The 16,574-nt window shown below is 38.7% G+C and overlaps 1 protein-coding gene across 1 annotated transcript; it reads left to right on the top strand.

Moving 5' to 3' along the window:
• Window positions 1-12,161: 12,161 nt before the first annotated feature.
• On the top strand, window positions 12,162-16,265 carry LOC132606091 (protein NRT1/ PTR FAMILY 4.4-like). The gene is made up of 5 exons (XM_060319429.1): window positions 12,162-12,616; window positions 12,775-12,992; window positions 13,251-13,691; window positions 14,763-14,908; window positions 15,157-16,265. The coding sequence occupies exons 1-5, from the start codon at window positions 12,520-12,522 to the stop codon at window positions 16,028-16,030; spliced, it is 1,776 nt and encodes a 591-aa protein (XP_060175412.1). The 5' UTR covers window positions 12,162-12,519; the 3' UTR covers window positions 16,031-16,265.
• Window positions 16,266-16,574: the final 309 nt, after the last annotated feature.

Raw genomic sequence — 16,574 nt, forward strand, 5'->3', positions numbered from 1 at the left:
TCATCGTCCTTATAACCAATACTCTTTCCGTTTCCATAATTCCTATTTCAGCTCTTTCTGCTCTTAAATCATTAGCATATTTATACTCAAGGATCATATTTAAACACATACGTATCTTTTCCACTTCTTACCGCGGGGGAAAAAATACAACTCCCATCTAATCATATCGATGTCTCATTAATAAAACACTTCTAAGGTTGATAACCATTCACAGTGTTGGGTAAAATCCCATCAAACTTCTCTTCTTTTTAAGTCCCATCAGGATACCTCAAACTTTATCGTAACAGAATTGCATATAATATATCAATACTACCCTCAAGGGTGTACAAACAATATTACCACAATAATTGTTCCTGACGTTATTGCTCATCCCCTTGTATCATAAGTCATTCATATCTTACTGATTTCTCTTAATACCCATCATTCGTAACTCTATAGATATAGTCTCTTCATCGAACTATGTTCCCCACACATGTCCTTCTTGATTAATCCTACTTTTTCCTTATTACCACAACATATCTTTTTCCACCGTACTATCAATATATTCACAATTTTAACCCATTGTCTAATCACAGATTCCACTCTAGGTTCCTCGTTAATATTACTCCTTTTCTTTTCCCCGTAATCATTGCAATCCTCGAATCACCCATAGTCCTTTCTGAAGGAGTCGTCATCAAACTATAAGACAACAGAGGTTAGGGTTGAAGATTTACACCTTATGACTCAACTCTATAGCACAATCTAGGATACAAAGAAGGGTAACCATCCTAAATGCCCTGGAGCCTCCTGTTTATAAGTGTGGTATGTTTCACACCCATAAACAAGACTCTGGACATGGCTCATAGACATCCCTAGGACTGACTTGCTCTGATACCACTTTTGTCACGACCCAACCGGAGGGCAATGACGGGCAACCGGAGCTAACCTACTGAGCACCACAAAACATACATACATCACATAATTATACCTGAGTGGGTCATCATGCTAACTCACAAATATCATAAACTGTATAGGACACAAGCCCAAAAGATAATATACTTACGTCATCAAGCTAATCCCAAGTACATATGCTAGAAAGGCTATCCAGAGTAATGATATAACAGAGTATAAACCGAGATGACCATAAGACATCTAACTGTGAATATTTTTCTACGAGCCTCTACTGGAGTACATGACATAATGTGGCCGGGACAGGGCCTCGTCATACCTATGCAAATGCATATGCAACCATGTTGACTCACATAGCAACTCCGGAGCAAGTGGAGTGCCACGACACTGCCTGCTGAGCTGGTATCCTACTGGGAGATCTGTCAACCTGTATCTCAAGACCTGCAAGCATGAATCGTAGCACCCCAGCAAAGAGACATCAGTACGAATAATGTACCGAGTATGTAAGGCAGAAATATAACATAATAAACATTTACTGTAAAAAAGAAGGATAAGAATCAACCTGGCACTTCTGACTTACCGAGGAGAATCTAGCATATATGTCTCTCCATACTCTCCTATGCTTAACTACATCTCTGTACAATACTGTGTCTTTGACCTACTTATCATCCTGGTGCTAACTATTCAACTGATCAGTGGTAATTGCCCGACAAGCCATACCACGGTGGTAACGGCCCATCCGATTATCGCCCAATGGTAGAGCGCACTGCCCGACTGATCAGTGGTAACTGCCCGACCGGCCGTAGCTCGGTAGTAATAACTACCCAACCAGCCGTAGCATGATGGTAAATACATAACTGCCCAACTGGCCGTAGACCAGTGATAAATATAAATGCATGTGTTGCAGAACGTGTAACCCGATCCAAATATGCCCTACAGGTACCCTTTATACACTTCCAGTTCTCGTTCTTTATCTTCTACGCTCTACTCATGATCATTACTTATCCGTTGGCACCTACATGATTACAGAAGACGTATAAGCACATTTCTAGGCCATTAGGACTTCTTCCCAATCAACTAAACATTACCAAAATCCTCAGAAACATCATAAGCCTCACTTCTAGCATTAAATACTTTGTTAGCGAACTCATAACTAGCATACTATTCATTTCTTACAAAACATTCCTTAAGAACACATTTCTGCATTCAACGGAATGATGTAAGGTAGTTATAGCTCCGATTATCATTATGGAGCTATCATCATGAACATATCTCACCTTGAAGTAACAATAATCATAAGTTGAGATCAACATCAATGATATCATAAAAACATCAAGAACCATAGGCTTCTAGTATTTCTATGAGAGGAATTATTACGGATATTATTTGTGAAAGTTCATAACAATAGGTTCATGCCTTAAGAAAGAAAGGGACAGCCTTAACATACCTTGCTGCTTACTTAGCCATTCAAAGTCTACCTTCCAAGCCTGCAAATCTACATCCAAGATGATTCATACAACAATCAGGCCATAGGAACACTTTCAAACTCAAACTTAGCTAGTTAATAAGTTAACGGAATTCGGACAGCATTTTCCCTATATTATCTACTCCAACCAATTCCAAAACAGCTCCCAAACATCAATAACAACAACAAAAGTATCATAACGAAGATACTAGATGACAAACATATACAAATCCATCCAAAACTTTCTTCGAAAGTCGACCCATAAACCAACAACATCAACATATCAATCTGCGACCTTTATACTATGTTTTCCTTCACTTTAAACCATTAAAATCCTTCAAAAACAACTCAATATCAAAGTCAAGATGAAGAACATACCTTTTACTTGAAGAATTTTAGCCACACCAACGTTCTTCAAGACCAAACTCACCACACCATCAAGTAGAAGCAAGAACAATCACTTTTCATGATCTAGTTTAGTGTAATCTTGTTAAATTCTTGATCTAAGGGGCTATAACTGTTTAAGAAATGTTTATGGAGGTTTCTAGAGCTCAAGAGAGTGTAGAATGATGATAAAATGAGGCAAATGGGGTATTTATACCCTTGAAGGTCGGTTCTACTTACTTTCTAAGTGGGACCCCGGAAAAACCATCTGGCAACCTATTTTAAAATGGCCATAACTTTCTACTCAGATGTTGTATCAACGAACGGTTTGTTGAATTGGAAACTAGACTCAATAAACTTTAATTTAAATAGGTTTTGCATTCCATAACTCCTCATATTCTAGGATATGCACCTCCCTCAAGTTGGGCTAGAATTTCTAAGTTTTCCAAAATTTTAACAAACTTAATTTCTTCAATTCGCTTGATCCCGAAACCTTTGAACACTTTCTTAGCACTTGTGAGAAGTATTCCTTAACCTTATAAGGGTTCCATGACCTCTCCGAGCATACATTAGTTTACTTACAACGCAAATGATGCAAAAAAAATCGAGGTGTAACAACATTAGCTGGGGATCTGCCTTTCCCATCACCTTTACTGCCATCTCCACTAGTTGTAGTCATCTGTTTTGCAGTTGTATATCCCTTAGATGTTCCTGTGTCTCCATTCTTCTTGTTTTCCTGATCAGCTTCTCACTCTTTCTCTTCCTCAATTTTCCTAATATGGCATTGTCTCTAAGATTCTTCCTACATTCATGTACTTCATGCCCAAAGTTTTTACACCTAGTGCACATAGTAGGCTTCCACTCGTACTCTACTCTTTGTTCCACAATCTTCCCCACCACATTTTCAAAAATCACAACATCCCAATATTCCTTATTGAGAGGCATCATTACTAACACCCTAGCAAATATTAATCTATCTTTATGAGTTGTTGCTTTGTCTGTATTTAGTGGATTGCCAACCGTATCAACAATATCTGTAAGAGCTGATTTACCCCAGTATTTGATATCTAGCCCTGCCAACCTAATCCAGATTGGCAACTTGTCTACCTTCTCCTTAGTTACTTTAATGCCCTATCTCTAAGGTTTCACCACAATCGATTTCCTATCAAACATTTGCACCCCTTCCTTCATTGCTTTACCCCTATCATCTTCATTGTGCAATCTCACCAGAAACACTCCCCTGTTAACTTGTGCCACCTTTCTACACCTAATATCTTCCAAATTCTATTGAAATACCCCTCAATTATAGTTTGAGGAGTTTTAGAACCTAGTACATAACAGATCATAGCAGTACCCTAATATTTTGTCTCATCTCGAATGTCATCCATGGTGATTTTCACAGTCCACTCATCTATCGGGACTTATCCCACCCTTTTACTCAATGAGTCCTCAAAATTAAGAGCTAGGGTTTGATGCTTACCTATTGCATTGCTTCCTTCTACTTCAGTATCCACCAACTCAGCCCATTTTAGGGCTTCGTGATTGCTGTGTTTGCTGTTTTGTGACCTGAATTGGCTATGATTGACGACTGCAACTACCCGCCAATATGTCAATCGTAGTTCCAATTGGCGTAGTAATCGACTTCTGGTTCAATTGAAATGGGACAATTCCTTGCAGAACATTTTTGCTATTCCTTGCATAAGCAGATCGAGGGACTCTTTTCTTCCCTATTGCTATACTCGGATTTGTTGTATGGATCATGTTCCCTTTCCCTCCAGTCTTGGGTTTCCTTGCCATTTCGGCTTTCGTCGAGAGGAATTCATATTCCTAGAGAAAGAAAGTTTCAATTTTCGATTTTCCAAGAGTATATCTACAAAAGTGGTTATGCTGACCCAGCTTATGGTGGTTTTACCTTAGTTGCGCTTGTGGAAGGATGTGAGGATAACATATAGAGTTTGAATTTGTTTTTCAACTATTTTGAGTTATCTGAAATAGGATAAGATAATATCTTGTTGTATCTCCTTTTAAATTCAAACTCCTTACAAGTTGTATATCTTGGGAACTTGTCCGCAAGAATGAAACACGATTGATTTTATACAAAATACAAATCCTTTCGAGGGAAAAGTAATAGCCTATTTGGCCAAGCTTCTAAAAATAACTTATTTTAAAATACTTTTCTCAAAAGTACTTTTAGCTAAAAGCAGTTTGTCTTTGGCCAATTAATTTTAAAAGTACTTTTGAGCGGCAATTAGTATTTAGTCAAGTTTTTAAAAAGTGCTTCTATGTGTATTTTTCTCAAAAGTACTTTTCAAAAAAGTGCTTTTGGGCAAAAGCTATTTTTTTAGCTTCTGAAAAACTGTTTTTGCTACTCTCTAAAAGCACTTATTTTCTCCCAAAAGTTTGGCCAAACACCTCACTTTTTTTTTTTAAATAAGCACTTATTGAAAAAATAAGTACTTTTGCGGGGAAAATAAACTTGGCCAAACAGGCTATAAGAGAACCAAAATAGTTATGCTACATTTGGCATCATATGTTGGACAATATACTTAATTATAAAGGAATTATACAATATATTCCTTTAGTTCTATTTCATACTTGCAAAGAATAGCTAAAAAAATAAATACACTACATGTGTAGATGAAATTAAGTTCTTCTTCCTCATCATCCTGGAGACCAAACTTTGTGCACAAAGTGGACAAATTTCAACAAGTTTATTAGTGGAAGGTGCAGTAGACACCACAGAGAAGTAGTGGGATTAGCGCTCCCACTGCCAATTATTATTTATTAGAAGTGTTACCACCAGTAATTTATACAAAGCACATTACCATCTCTTTTTTACTACTTCTCTTTTTTGGTAGTATGAATAATTACAACTGGAAGTCGAGAAAGTAAGGCCAAAAAAGTAAAATAAAAGAATAAAATTAGAGGCTGATGGTAAATTAGAGGTGGTGGGTGGGCTTTGACTTTGGACGAATACATATCGTGTGTACATACACGTAAACTTTTGTGCATGTGTCTCCGTATTAGAGATATATTGTAGTTATGCATAGTCATGGAGCATACGGAACTTGTATGCACCTGTATCCATTTGGTAACTCCAAAAGATAAATTTGTTGTTTAGCCAATATCGTGTACGTACTAGACTACGAGTTTTCTCATTGAAATTTGTAGTGTGTACGCAATAGAGAGAGAATCCGCACAGAATTTAAAGAAAAAATATGCTCTTAAAATTTATGGTTCTAAACATATCATAGAATTTGTATGACTATAAAACTTATGAAATTTGTGGTTTAAAACATGTTTATAATATTTCATTGGATAAAAACATTTCATTAAGGATAAAATGACAAGTGTAAAGTTAGTTGCGTTGGTAATTTTTTATTTATGGACTCGCATATCAATACATATATATGCTATCATTAAAGGAACTCATTTTATGATCTAATAAAGTACATTATTAAAATATTCGGGCCTAAAAAGTAAATATCAAGTAATATGGGGGTTAATTTATATAAATAGGCCTTTTCTTTAGTGTCTGATTAAAACTTATTGAAAAAGTACCGTTTAAACCTGAAAAGGCACTTAAACGGATTATATGAGGATGTGGTCCTTAAGTCACATACTATGCTTCTTATATCTTTTCTACCCATCTCTATGAAAAAACAATCAAGAGCAGTATCCGGACTTCGAAGATCCTCCTTCAATCAATTCTTGCAATGGAACCCTTACCATTCTTCTAGAATTATATCTCTGTCTAATAATTTAGTTGTGATCTTGTGTGGACTATATATAAACTTTTCCAACAAGGTCTATCCACATTTAGAAAGTGTCATTCTTTGTGGTATGCACTAAAAAGGAAAGTGTGTTACATAAATGATAATGGAGGGAGTAATTTCTTGTATGCGAAAATTTTGATAATAGGATTATTTTGTTATGCAAAATGACCAAATTATCGAATATTCAACCTTCAACACCCAATGGAGGAAAAATTTAAGTTATATGCATTGATGGTGCAAATAACTACTCCCTCCGTTCACTTTTACTTGTTCATTATTTTAAAAATAGATTTTCACATTTACTTGTCTACTTTCGCATATCAAGAGAAAAGTAATTTGCTTTCCTGTTTTACCCTTAACATTAATTATTCATTTCAAATTATTTTTTAAATTCAATATAATTATACACCAATTAATATTGGTAACATGGTAAACTATGCACTTCATTTATTTTTTCTTCAGGAGTGTGAAAAGTCCATAGTGGACAAGTAAAAGTTAACAGAGGAAGTATACAATATAATTAGGCCATGTAGGAAATCAATCCGTGATTTGTATTGATATATGAAAGTCATTATATACAAAGTAGGTATCTCCCTATCAGAATGATACTAGGCTAAATTATAGGACCTAATTACTATACATAAGGAAGAGAATATTTACATAGACTATTACATAGTCTATCACACCCCCGCAGTCAAAGCGGGAGGTTGTCGTACGCTTAGACTGTCCCTGAAATCATCAAAGAGCATGCGCGGAAGACCTTTAGTGAAGATATCTGCGATCTGGTAACGGGATGGGACGTGAAGAACACGAACTTCTCCACGGGCAACTTTCTCACGTACGAAATGTATGTCCATCTCAATATGTTTAGTGCGTTGGTGCTGAACTGGATTACCTGATAGGTATATGGCACTAACATTATCACAATAAACCAATGTAGCTATCCGGATGGGACAACGGAGCTCCAAAAGAAGGTTGTGAAGCCAACAGGACTCAGAGACGACATTAGCGACGCCACGGTATTCGGCCTCGGCACTCGACTTAGACATAATAGGTTGCCGTTTGGATGACCATGAGAGGAGATTATCTCCAAGGAAGACACAGTAACCTGATGTGGATCGGCGAGTGTCTGGACAACCACCCCAATCTGCATCTGTATAAGAAACAAGAGAGGCAATGGAGGATTTGTACAGATGGAGACCAAACTCAATAGTTCCTTGAATGTATCGCACTATGCGTTTAAGAGCATGCATATGTGCAACCTTTGGATCATGCATGTGAAGGCATACTTGTTGAACCGCATAGGAGATGTCTGGTCTTGTGAATGTAAGGTACTGCAACGCGCCGGCCAACTTACGATATTGGGTGGGATCATCGCAAGGAGGCCCGGCCGTGGCACCAAGTTTGGCTTTGGTGTCGACCGGTGTCTAACTTGGCTTACAGGTAGTCATGCCCGCACGCTCTATAATATCTGCTGCATAATTTTTCTGAGAGAGAAACATGCCGTGTGAAGTTCGGGTAACAGCGATACCCAGAAAATAGCTTAGAGGGCCCAAATCCTTCATAGCAAATTCGGCACTAAGCAGAGACATGATGGATTTTCTGAGAGCATCTGAGGAAGCTGTGAGAATAATATCATCAACATATAGCAGAATGTAAGCAATGTCAGAACCTCGACAATAAATAAAGAGAGAGTGATCAGATCGGCTATGTGAAAAACCAATAGTGGAGACATAGTCTGCAAAGCGTTGGAACCATGCACGGGGAGCTTGCTTAAGTCCGTCCAACGATTTCTTCAAGAGACAGACATGATGTGGATGCTTTGGATCCTTAAACCCAATAGGCTGATGCATATAAACAGTCTCATTAAGATTACCGTGTAGGAAAGCATTCTTGACGTCCAACTGATGAATGGGCTAAGAGTGTGCAAGTGCAATGCTCAAGACAGCGCGAATAGTAGTCGGTTTGACAACCGGACTGAAAGTCTCGTCACAGTCAACTCCAACTTGTTGAGACCTGCCATCACAGATAAGACGGGCTTTGTGCCTCTCAAAAGAACCATCAGATTTCTTTTTATGACGAAAAATCCACATAGAACGAATAAGATTCACATCAGTGGGACGTGGAACCAACTCCCATGTCTTATTACTAATTAGAGCATTACATTCATCAACCATGGCAACTTTCCAATTGTGGTCATTTAGAGCACTGACAGGATTTTGTGGGATAGGCGAGATGGAGAGAGTGCTAGAAGTATTTAAGTTGAACGGTTGTTTGGGCTTAAAAATTCCATGTTGGCTTCTAGTGACCATGCGGGTGGGCTGCTAGGCAGTCACGGGTGGGGCAGTGGGGGGTAGGGGCTGTGGGGCCGTGACCGTGGGGTCAGACTTCTGGGCAGTGGGGGAGGGGGGGCTGCTGGGCAGTCACGGGTGGAGCAGCGGAGGGGAGGGGCTGCTCTGCAGTGGGGGGGGGGGGGGGGGGCTGGACCGAGGGAACAACGGGTGGAGGAGGCTGTGACAGAAAATGCAGGGTATATGGAGAAATTCCATGGTCCAAAAAATCATAAGAAGTTGGGGTTGGTGAGTGCAATTTGGAGAAGGGAAATTGAGTTTCCTCAAAGATGACATGCCTTGAGATGATGATTTTGTTGGTGGATAAATCATAACATTTATATCTGCTATGATTCAACGGATAGCCCAAAAATACACACGGGGTGGATCTTGCTTGTAACTTATGAATAATTGTAGATGGGAAAAGTGGATAGCATAGACACCCAAAAACCCGGAGATGAGAATAGGAGGGGGTTTGTTGATAGAGAACTTGCGTTGGTGATTTATACCCAAGGACTTTGGTGGGAAGTACATTAAGGAGGTATGTGGTCATTTGGAGAGCATGATGCCAAAAAGAGGGGGGCATGGAAGAGTGGACAAGGAGAGTGCGCACTATGTTGTTAATGGATTTAATTTTTCTTTCCGCTTTGCCATTTTGAGGAGAGGTATGGGGGCAAGAAAATCGAAAATTTAAACCATTTGAGGCGCAAAAAGATTGAAAATGCCCATTGGCGAACTCCCGCCCATTATCACATTGAATGTTTTTAATGTCTCTTTCGAATTGAGTCCGTATTAATGCCTTAAAAGATAGAAAAGTGGAATAGACTTGGGACTTGTTAGAGATTGGAAAAGTCCAAAGAAAATTACTATAATCATCAAGAAAGAAAACATAATAGCGGTGCCCATTAGAACTTAAAACAGGAGATGTCCATAAATCACTATGAATGATATCAAACGACATAGTAGTAAATGACAATGAATCATAAAATGGCAATTTAACATGTTTCCCCAAAGGACAAGAGGTACAAAAAGACGTTCGGGCCCTATTACATTCAATTAAGGCATTACTACGAAGAGAACTAAGGATAGCATTTCCCGAATGGCCGAGTAGGGAATGTCACAAGCTAGGTGATGCGGCAATGAAGGTGGATGGTGGAGTGGTCCATTTTGTGGCAATGATAGGATACAATTCCCCGGTGCTCTCACATCTCATTAGGCAGCTCCCCGTCGGTAAATCCTTCACACAAAACCCAAGAGGATCAAACTCAACAGAAACATTATTGTCCTTAGTGAATTTACGTATGGAAATAAGGTTTTTGATGAGTTTTGGAGCATGCAAGACATTTCAGAGACGTAATTGAGGATTGGGTGGGGGTAGGGATGCATGACCATAGCCTCGAATTGGAATAGTGCTACCATTACCAACAATGATTCCAGAATTATTGCTCAAATTAAAATAAGACGTGAGAGTACCTGAGTTAGCAGTCATGTGGGAAGTCGCTCTGGTGTCCAGGTACCAATTATCATCCGGTTGATGCATGGACAGAGTGTGCATGGCTGCCTCCATGTCTGTCGGAGTGTACCCAGAATAGGTCGAACCATGCATGGAATAGGCCTGCTGAGGTCGTGGACCTGCACCGAGAATGCCGCTGCCGGGCCGCCGTGTGGTGGGATGCTGCTGCCACTGTCTTGTCGGATATGGGCAGGGGGGCATTGGCCACTGCTGGGGCGGCCAGGCAGGCCAGTAGTAGCCCCTGCAGGTGGCTGTCCCGTCGGCCACTGGCCGTTGCTAGTCTGTCCGCCGCCGCCGCGACCGAATTTCCCGCGGTTGTTGTTGTTGTTCCCCTTTCCCTTGTTCCTGTTAGAATTCCTGCCACGATTATTATCACGACGGTTAGTTGAATTATTGTTACCGCCAGGTGGCGGGGAGGGAGTATCATTATCAACAAGTAGAGCCGCGGGACTGGAATCGCGGGCACGTTCCTTGGCAGCTGCGTCTTCGAGCTTGAGTATGGAGCACACTTCAGAGAAAGAGGGCAGCACATCCTTCTGCTGGATGGTGGTGACAAAGTGTGCATATGTCTCGGGTAAGCCTGCAAGGAGGCGTAAGACCAAACGTTGGTCTGACACCGGCGACCCCACGTTGGCAAGATGGTCCGTGAGAGACTTGAGCCTATTATAATAGGCCATAACCGAGCCGAAGTCGGCCATTTTTGTGGTGGTGAATTCAGTTTCAAGGTACGCTGCCCTTGAGTGCTTGTTATCTTGGAAAAGTTGAGCAACTCGATTCCAAGCCTTCTCTGCAACATCATCCGCCACGAGAATAGAGGTAAGAATATCATGGGATACGGTGGTGTATATCCATTGAAGGACCACCGCATCTAGCCGTTTCCATAGCGGAAGGTTAGCCGCCTTTGTTGCGTTGTACGCGGTGAGTTCAGTAGTGTCAGTTGGTGGTATGATGTGTTCAAGTACGGAGTGGACGCGGGCTAGAACTTTGAATAGTGTCGCCCATTCGTGATAATGGCCGGTTTCCATGTCTAGAGTGATTGGGATACCATGTAGGAAATCAATTCGTGATTTGTATTGATGTATGAAAGTCATTATATACAAAGTAGGTATCTCCCTATCAGAATGATACTAGGCTAAATTATAGGACCTAATTACTATACATAAGGAAGAGAATATTTACAATATTTACATAGACTATCAGACCACATATAAGGTAATATCATGTAACTTTAATAATATTTCATTAATCAGTAACCTAGTATAAACAGTACCCACTAGTCACTAACTTGTTCTCATATGTTAAAATAGTAGTACTAACTTATAATGAAAAGATCTTTAAGGTGCTAGTATATATAACTGAAATCCTAAAAGGGAAAGGTAAATTTTTTTTTTTTCCTTTATGCTTAATTTTAATGCTTTCCTTTTCTCAGCAGAAAAATAATCTTTTTTTCCCATGAGATTTGACAGGTTTGATTTGTACATGCAAAATATTCTAGCCAGCAATGGGCCGAGGCTGTTAGATCATCGAAGGTCTCGAATAACATCTAAGATTACTTATTGCTCAAGTTACGCTAAACGAGACATTGTGATGTGGTCGCCATGATCATCTTTTTCAAGTATATGAACGGGTATATCCTTTGACCTTGCTACAGTGCTGCTACGTAATTAGTGGAAACAATTTCTTATGTAGTGTGTGAGAATATGCTCATATATAGTCCCACCTCAATTCTAGGCCTAGACACAGAATTACCTGTACAATACCAGTGAGTGCGCTGTAAGCCATAATATATTATGGTCTGTGGACCACACCATTAACACTAGAGGGTCTGGACTCTGGAGCAGAGTCAACTGATTGACAAAAAGAAAGTTATCACGAAGATGCAAATATAAATACGAGGCAAAATTCACTTACAATTTTGTCACCAAAGAAGCAAAGAAAGAGAGCAGACATCCTTTTTGGTTATTTCCCTTATCTTTGTCAGATACTCAGTTGTAATGTATATTCGTGTACCAATATAGTATTATGCTTTGAGATCCCTATAGGCAACAAACTTCTTTTTTCTTCTTTTGTAGTTGGCAACAGAAAGAAAGAGGGAAAGAGATTGAGTTGACGGATTGGGAAGAGACTAGAAAGAATAAATTGAAAAGGGAATCTACAGTATCTATGGGTACTGCGACAGAGCAAACCTCTGTTGATTGGAGAGGAAGACCTTGCAAACCCAACAAACATGGTGGCATGGCTGCTGCTATCATTGTTTTATGTAAGTTTTTCTTCTCTCTCTTTCTATAATCATACACACTCAATTATGCGTTGAATTGTGTGCTAATTTCGTCTGAAAGCTTATGTGAGAAAGAACATACTTTTATTTACTCTATTATGTTTGTATTGAATGTATTCCTTTCTTCTGTGGATGTGCAGGCCTTCAGGCATTCGAAATGATGGCGATTGCAGCTGTTGGAAATAATCTTATAACCTACGTCTTCAATGAGATGCACTTCCCTCTCTCAAAGTCAGCAAACATAGTCACAAATTTCATTGGAACTGTTTTCCTACTCTCCCTTTTTGGTGGCTTTCTCTCTGATTCTTATCTTGGGAGCTTCTGGACTATGTTGATTTTTGGCTTTGTAGAGCTCTCTGTAAGTACTCTTTCCACAAGAGGAAAACGATTATAGAACTTGAGCTCGTTTAGGACATGCAACTGCAGTTTTCCTTGCTTGCATGTGGATAAAAACAAATACTACGAGTTTCTATGTAATATCTTATTTTCGTTGCACATGCTACACAAGAAATAAAATATATTCACATTTAATTACAACTATATTTAATAATAGTAAGAGTAAGTGATCTTTTTTGCTTTCTCTTCAAGACTCCAATATGCATATATATACTGGCAGGGGTTTATTCTATTGGCAGTGCAAGCACATGTTCTACCGCTAAGGCCACCAAAGTGTGACATGATGTTGAGCAAAGGGCAGTGCTTAGAAGCGAAGGGATACAAGGCTATGATCTTCTTTGTGGCACTCTACTTGGTTGCTTTAGGCAGTGGCTGTTTAAAACCGAATATAATCTCACACGGGGCTGACCAATTCAAGAAACATGATTCCAAGCAATCCAAGAAGCTCTCTACTTACTTCAACTTTGCCTATTTTGCCTTCTGTGCTGGCGAGCTTGTGGCTCTAACACTACTTGTTTGGCTGCAAACTCATTACGGAATGGACCTCGGATTCGGTGTTTCTGCTGTTGCCATGGTCATCGGATTGATTAGTTTGCTTTCTGGAACACTTCTTTATAGGAACACACCACCTCGAGGATCTATATTCACACCAATTGCCCAAGTACTTAATTCTCAATTTCCCTTTTTTTATTTGCAGAAGATTTTTTTTTTTTTTTTTTTGGGGGGATCACCGAGATCCCGATATCGGATCATTGAGTGTGTTATTCTATTAATATCTCAGAAAAAACATTAGTACAAGAGGGACCGAAGCTTACCTTTTTAAGTTTAGAGAAGAAAAAACAGGCCTTTCCTTTACTTCAGAAATAAAAAATGAATTAGCAAAAATTATTATATTGCAATATACCATATCTTACAAAATATTCATTTGTCATCACTTTCTATTCTAAGGTTTAGTTTCTTTTACTTTAAGTAACTTATAATTTCCTTTTTTATAAAGTTTGTAGGATCAATTTAAACTCATGTTTCTATAGTTAAAAGGTTTCGAATCACTTAGCTTTTAGTGTGTGTGTGTGTTCATTTAGCTTTACGAGGAAGTTAGGAAAAGAAAGATCTTTCCTATCTTTCAATTATCCTTTACAAGTCATACAACAATATATAGCTAAATTTTCCTTGATATACATAGTTGTTGTGGCCCCTTGATTCCTTTTAGACCATTTTATACTGTCGAAAGGCCATGAGTTTTATTCCGATAATCCTTGTATAACATACAGATATAACAAATTTGTTGTTCAGTACGATGAATCAGAGCAAAAGTACATATATGTACTGCTTACGTTTTAGGTGCCGACCATAAATACCAAAAACTTTTTCACCTTTTTTGGAATTTTTGAAGTTGGAGTTGGAGTTGTGTATGACCATAGTTTTTGAAATTGTAGTTTTTAGTGAAATGTAGTGTAAAAAAGTGAAAAAAGTGTGAAAATTTTGAAAAACAAGTTTTTCTTGTTTTTGGTATTCCGAAATACAACTCCGGAAAAAAGTGAATAATTTTTATGGCCAAACGCTAAAAGTAAAAAAAGTGAAAAATTTCCGGAAAAAAGTGAATAATTTTTATGGCCAAACGCCCACTTAGTCTATGTTTACACTTCGGAATAGCTAATTAAAACTGATCTAATATCTGGATTTTAATTCTTCATTAAGCTCTACTGATTAATTTGCTAATCTTCCTTCCAAGGTTTTTGTGGCTGCAATCACAAAACGAAAGCAGATCTGTCCTTCAAATCTGGACATGCTTCATGGAAGCCAATGCATTGTGCCCCAGCATGCTCTTTCTGGCATGTCATCCAAAGGCGGTACTCTCATCCATACGGATAAGTTCAGGTGGGATACGATAATTTGAGCTATGCAGATGCATGATTTAAACTTTATGAGTTCAACTTTTAATATTTTTGGCCTGAGCTACTAAGATGTACTTTGTTGAAATTTAAATAGTTTTAATTTTACATATTTATTTATGTTTCGTATATAATAAGCACGCAAATAAATGTAAACATAAAAAAACTCGAGGTACACTCTTAGCTGATATCCTTTTTCTTTTTAACTTTTTGTGTGGGAAAAATGCAAGGCAGGTTCTTAGACAAGGCGTGCATCAAAATACAAAACGGAATTAGTACAAGTGAAAGCCCCTGGAGATTATGCACAGTATCCCAAGTGGAGCAAGTAAAAATACTAATATCAGTTGTTCCCATCTTTGCTTGCACTATAATCTTCAACACAATCCTAGCTCAGCTCCAAACCTTCTCAGTCCAACAAGGAACTACCATGAACACACGCCTTGCCCACAACTTCAAGATCCCTCCAGCTTCCCTTCAGTCCATACCTTATATCATGCTTATATTTTTGGTCCCTCTCTATGAAATTGCATTTGTCCCTGTGACCCGAAAATTCACAGGCAAAGATTCAGGGATCACACCTCTACAAAGAGTTGGCATTGGCCTTTTCATTGCAACATTCTCCATGGTTTGCGCTGCTCTAGTCGAGAACAAGAGAAGAGATTATGCTTTGAACCAGAACAGGACACTCTCCATTTTCTGGATAGCTCCACAGTTCCTTATTTTCGGACTTTCGGAGATGTTCACTGCAGTGGGACTCATTGAGTTCTTCTACAAACAATCCTTGGAAGGGATGCAGTCTTTCTTGACTGCCATGACCTATTGTTCCTATTCATTTGGATTTTATTTGAGCTCCTTATTAGTTTCATTGGTTAACAGAATAACTTCTTCATCAGGGGGAGGTGGATGGCTAAATGACAATGACCTCAACAAGGATAGGCTAGATCTTTTCTATTGGCTATTGGCTGCTCTTAGCATCATCAACTTCATTAATTATCTTTTCTTCTCCAGATGGCATTCTTATAATCCATCTCTGTTACCTGTTGTTCCACTACATGAGCCACAAGCACAAGAACATGACCCTGAGAACCAAAATTTCAACTTTTCGTGAATTGTATGGAATTGGGGATAAAGCTACTAACTATAATTATAGCACAATAGAAATTCAATGAATAGAATTATATGCTGATAGGTACATCGATCTTTGCTTCTCTCCTTTATTTCTTCTGAATTATCTTGTGTATTTCAATGGATGCCATAGATTGATTGTTTATGCTTCTAGTGACTCTGTAAGTTTGACCATGTTAAATTACAAGATTCAACGCACCGTCAATTGTGTGTCAAAATGAATGATCATGGGCCTCATTTTCTCTTTTCTAGTGGCGAGGAAATGTCAAAGACAAAAGTTGGGCCATTGTTTCTGCTTTAATTAAAGGAAGAGTCTTGCTAAAGTAAATAGTGATGGTGATTTCTCCAACTTTCTCGTTTGGCCTGGAATTATGACCAAAGCAAACTTGTTGAAAACTCAATTGAATCATTACTTCCTAGTTCCTATGATTTTTCTCGGCATTAATATTACCTTGGATCTTTTTGAAGGTCGCCTCAAAATTAGATTTAATATAATAACTAGGATAGTAATGCATAATATAGTAGTA

This window comes from Lycium barbarum, chromosome 8 (genome assembly GCF_019175385.1).
Source record: "Lycium barbarum isolate Lr01 chromosome 8, ASM1917538v2, whole genome shotgun sequence".
NCBI lineage: Eukaryota > Viridiplantae > Streptophyta > Magnoliopsida > Solanales > Solanaceae > Lycium > Lycium barbarum.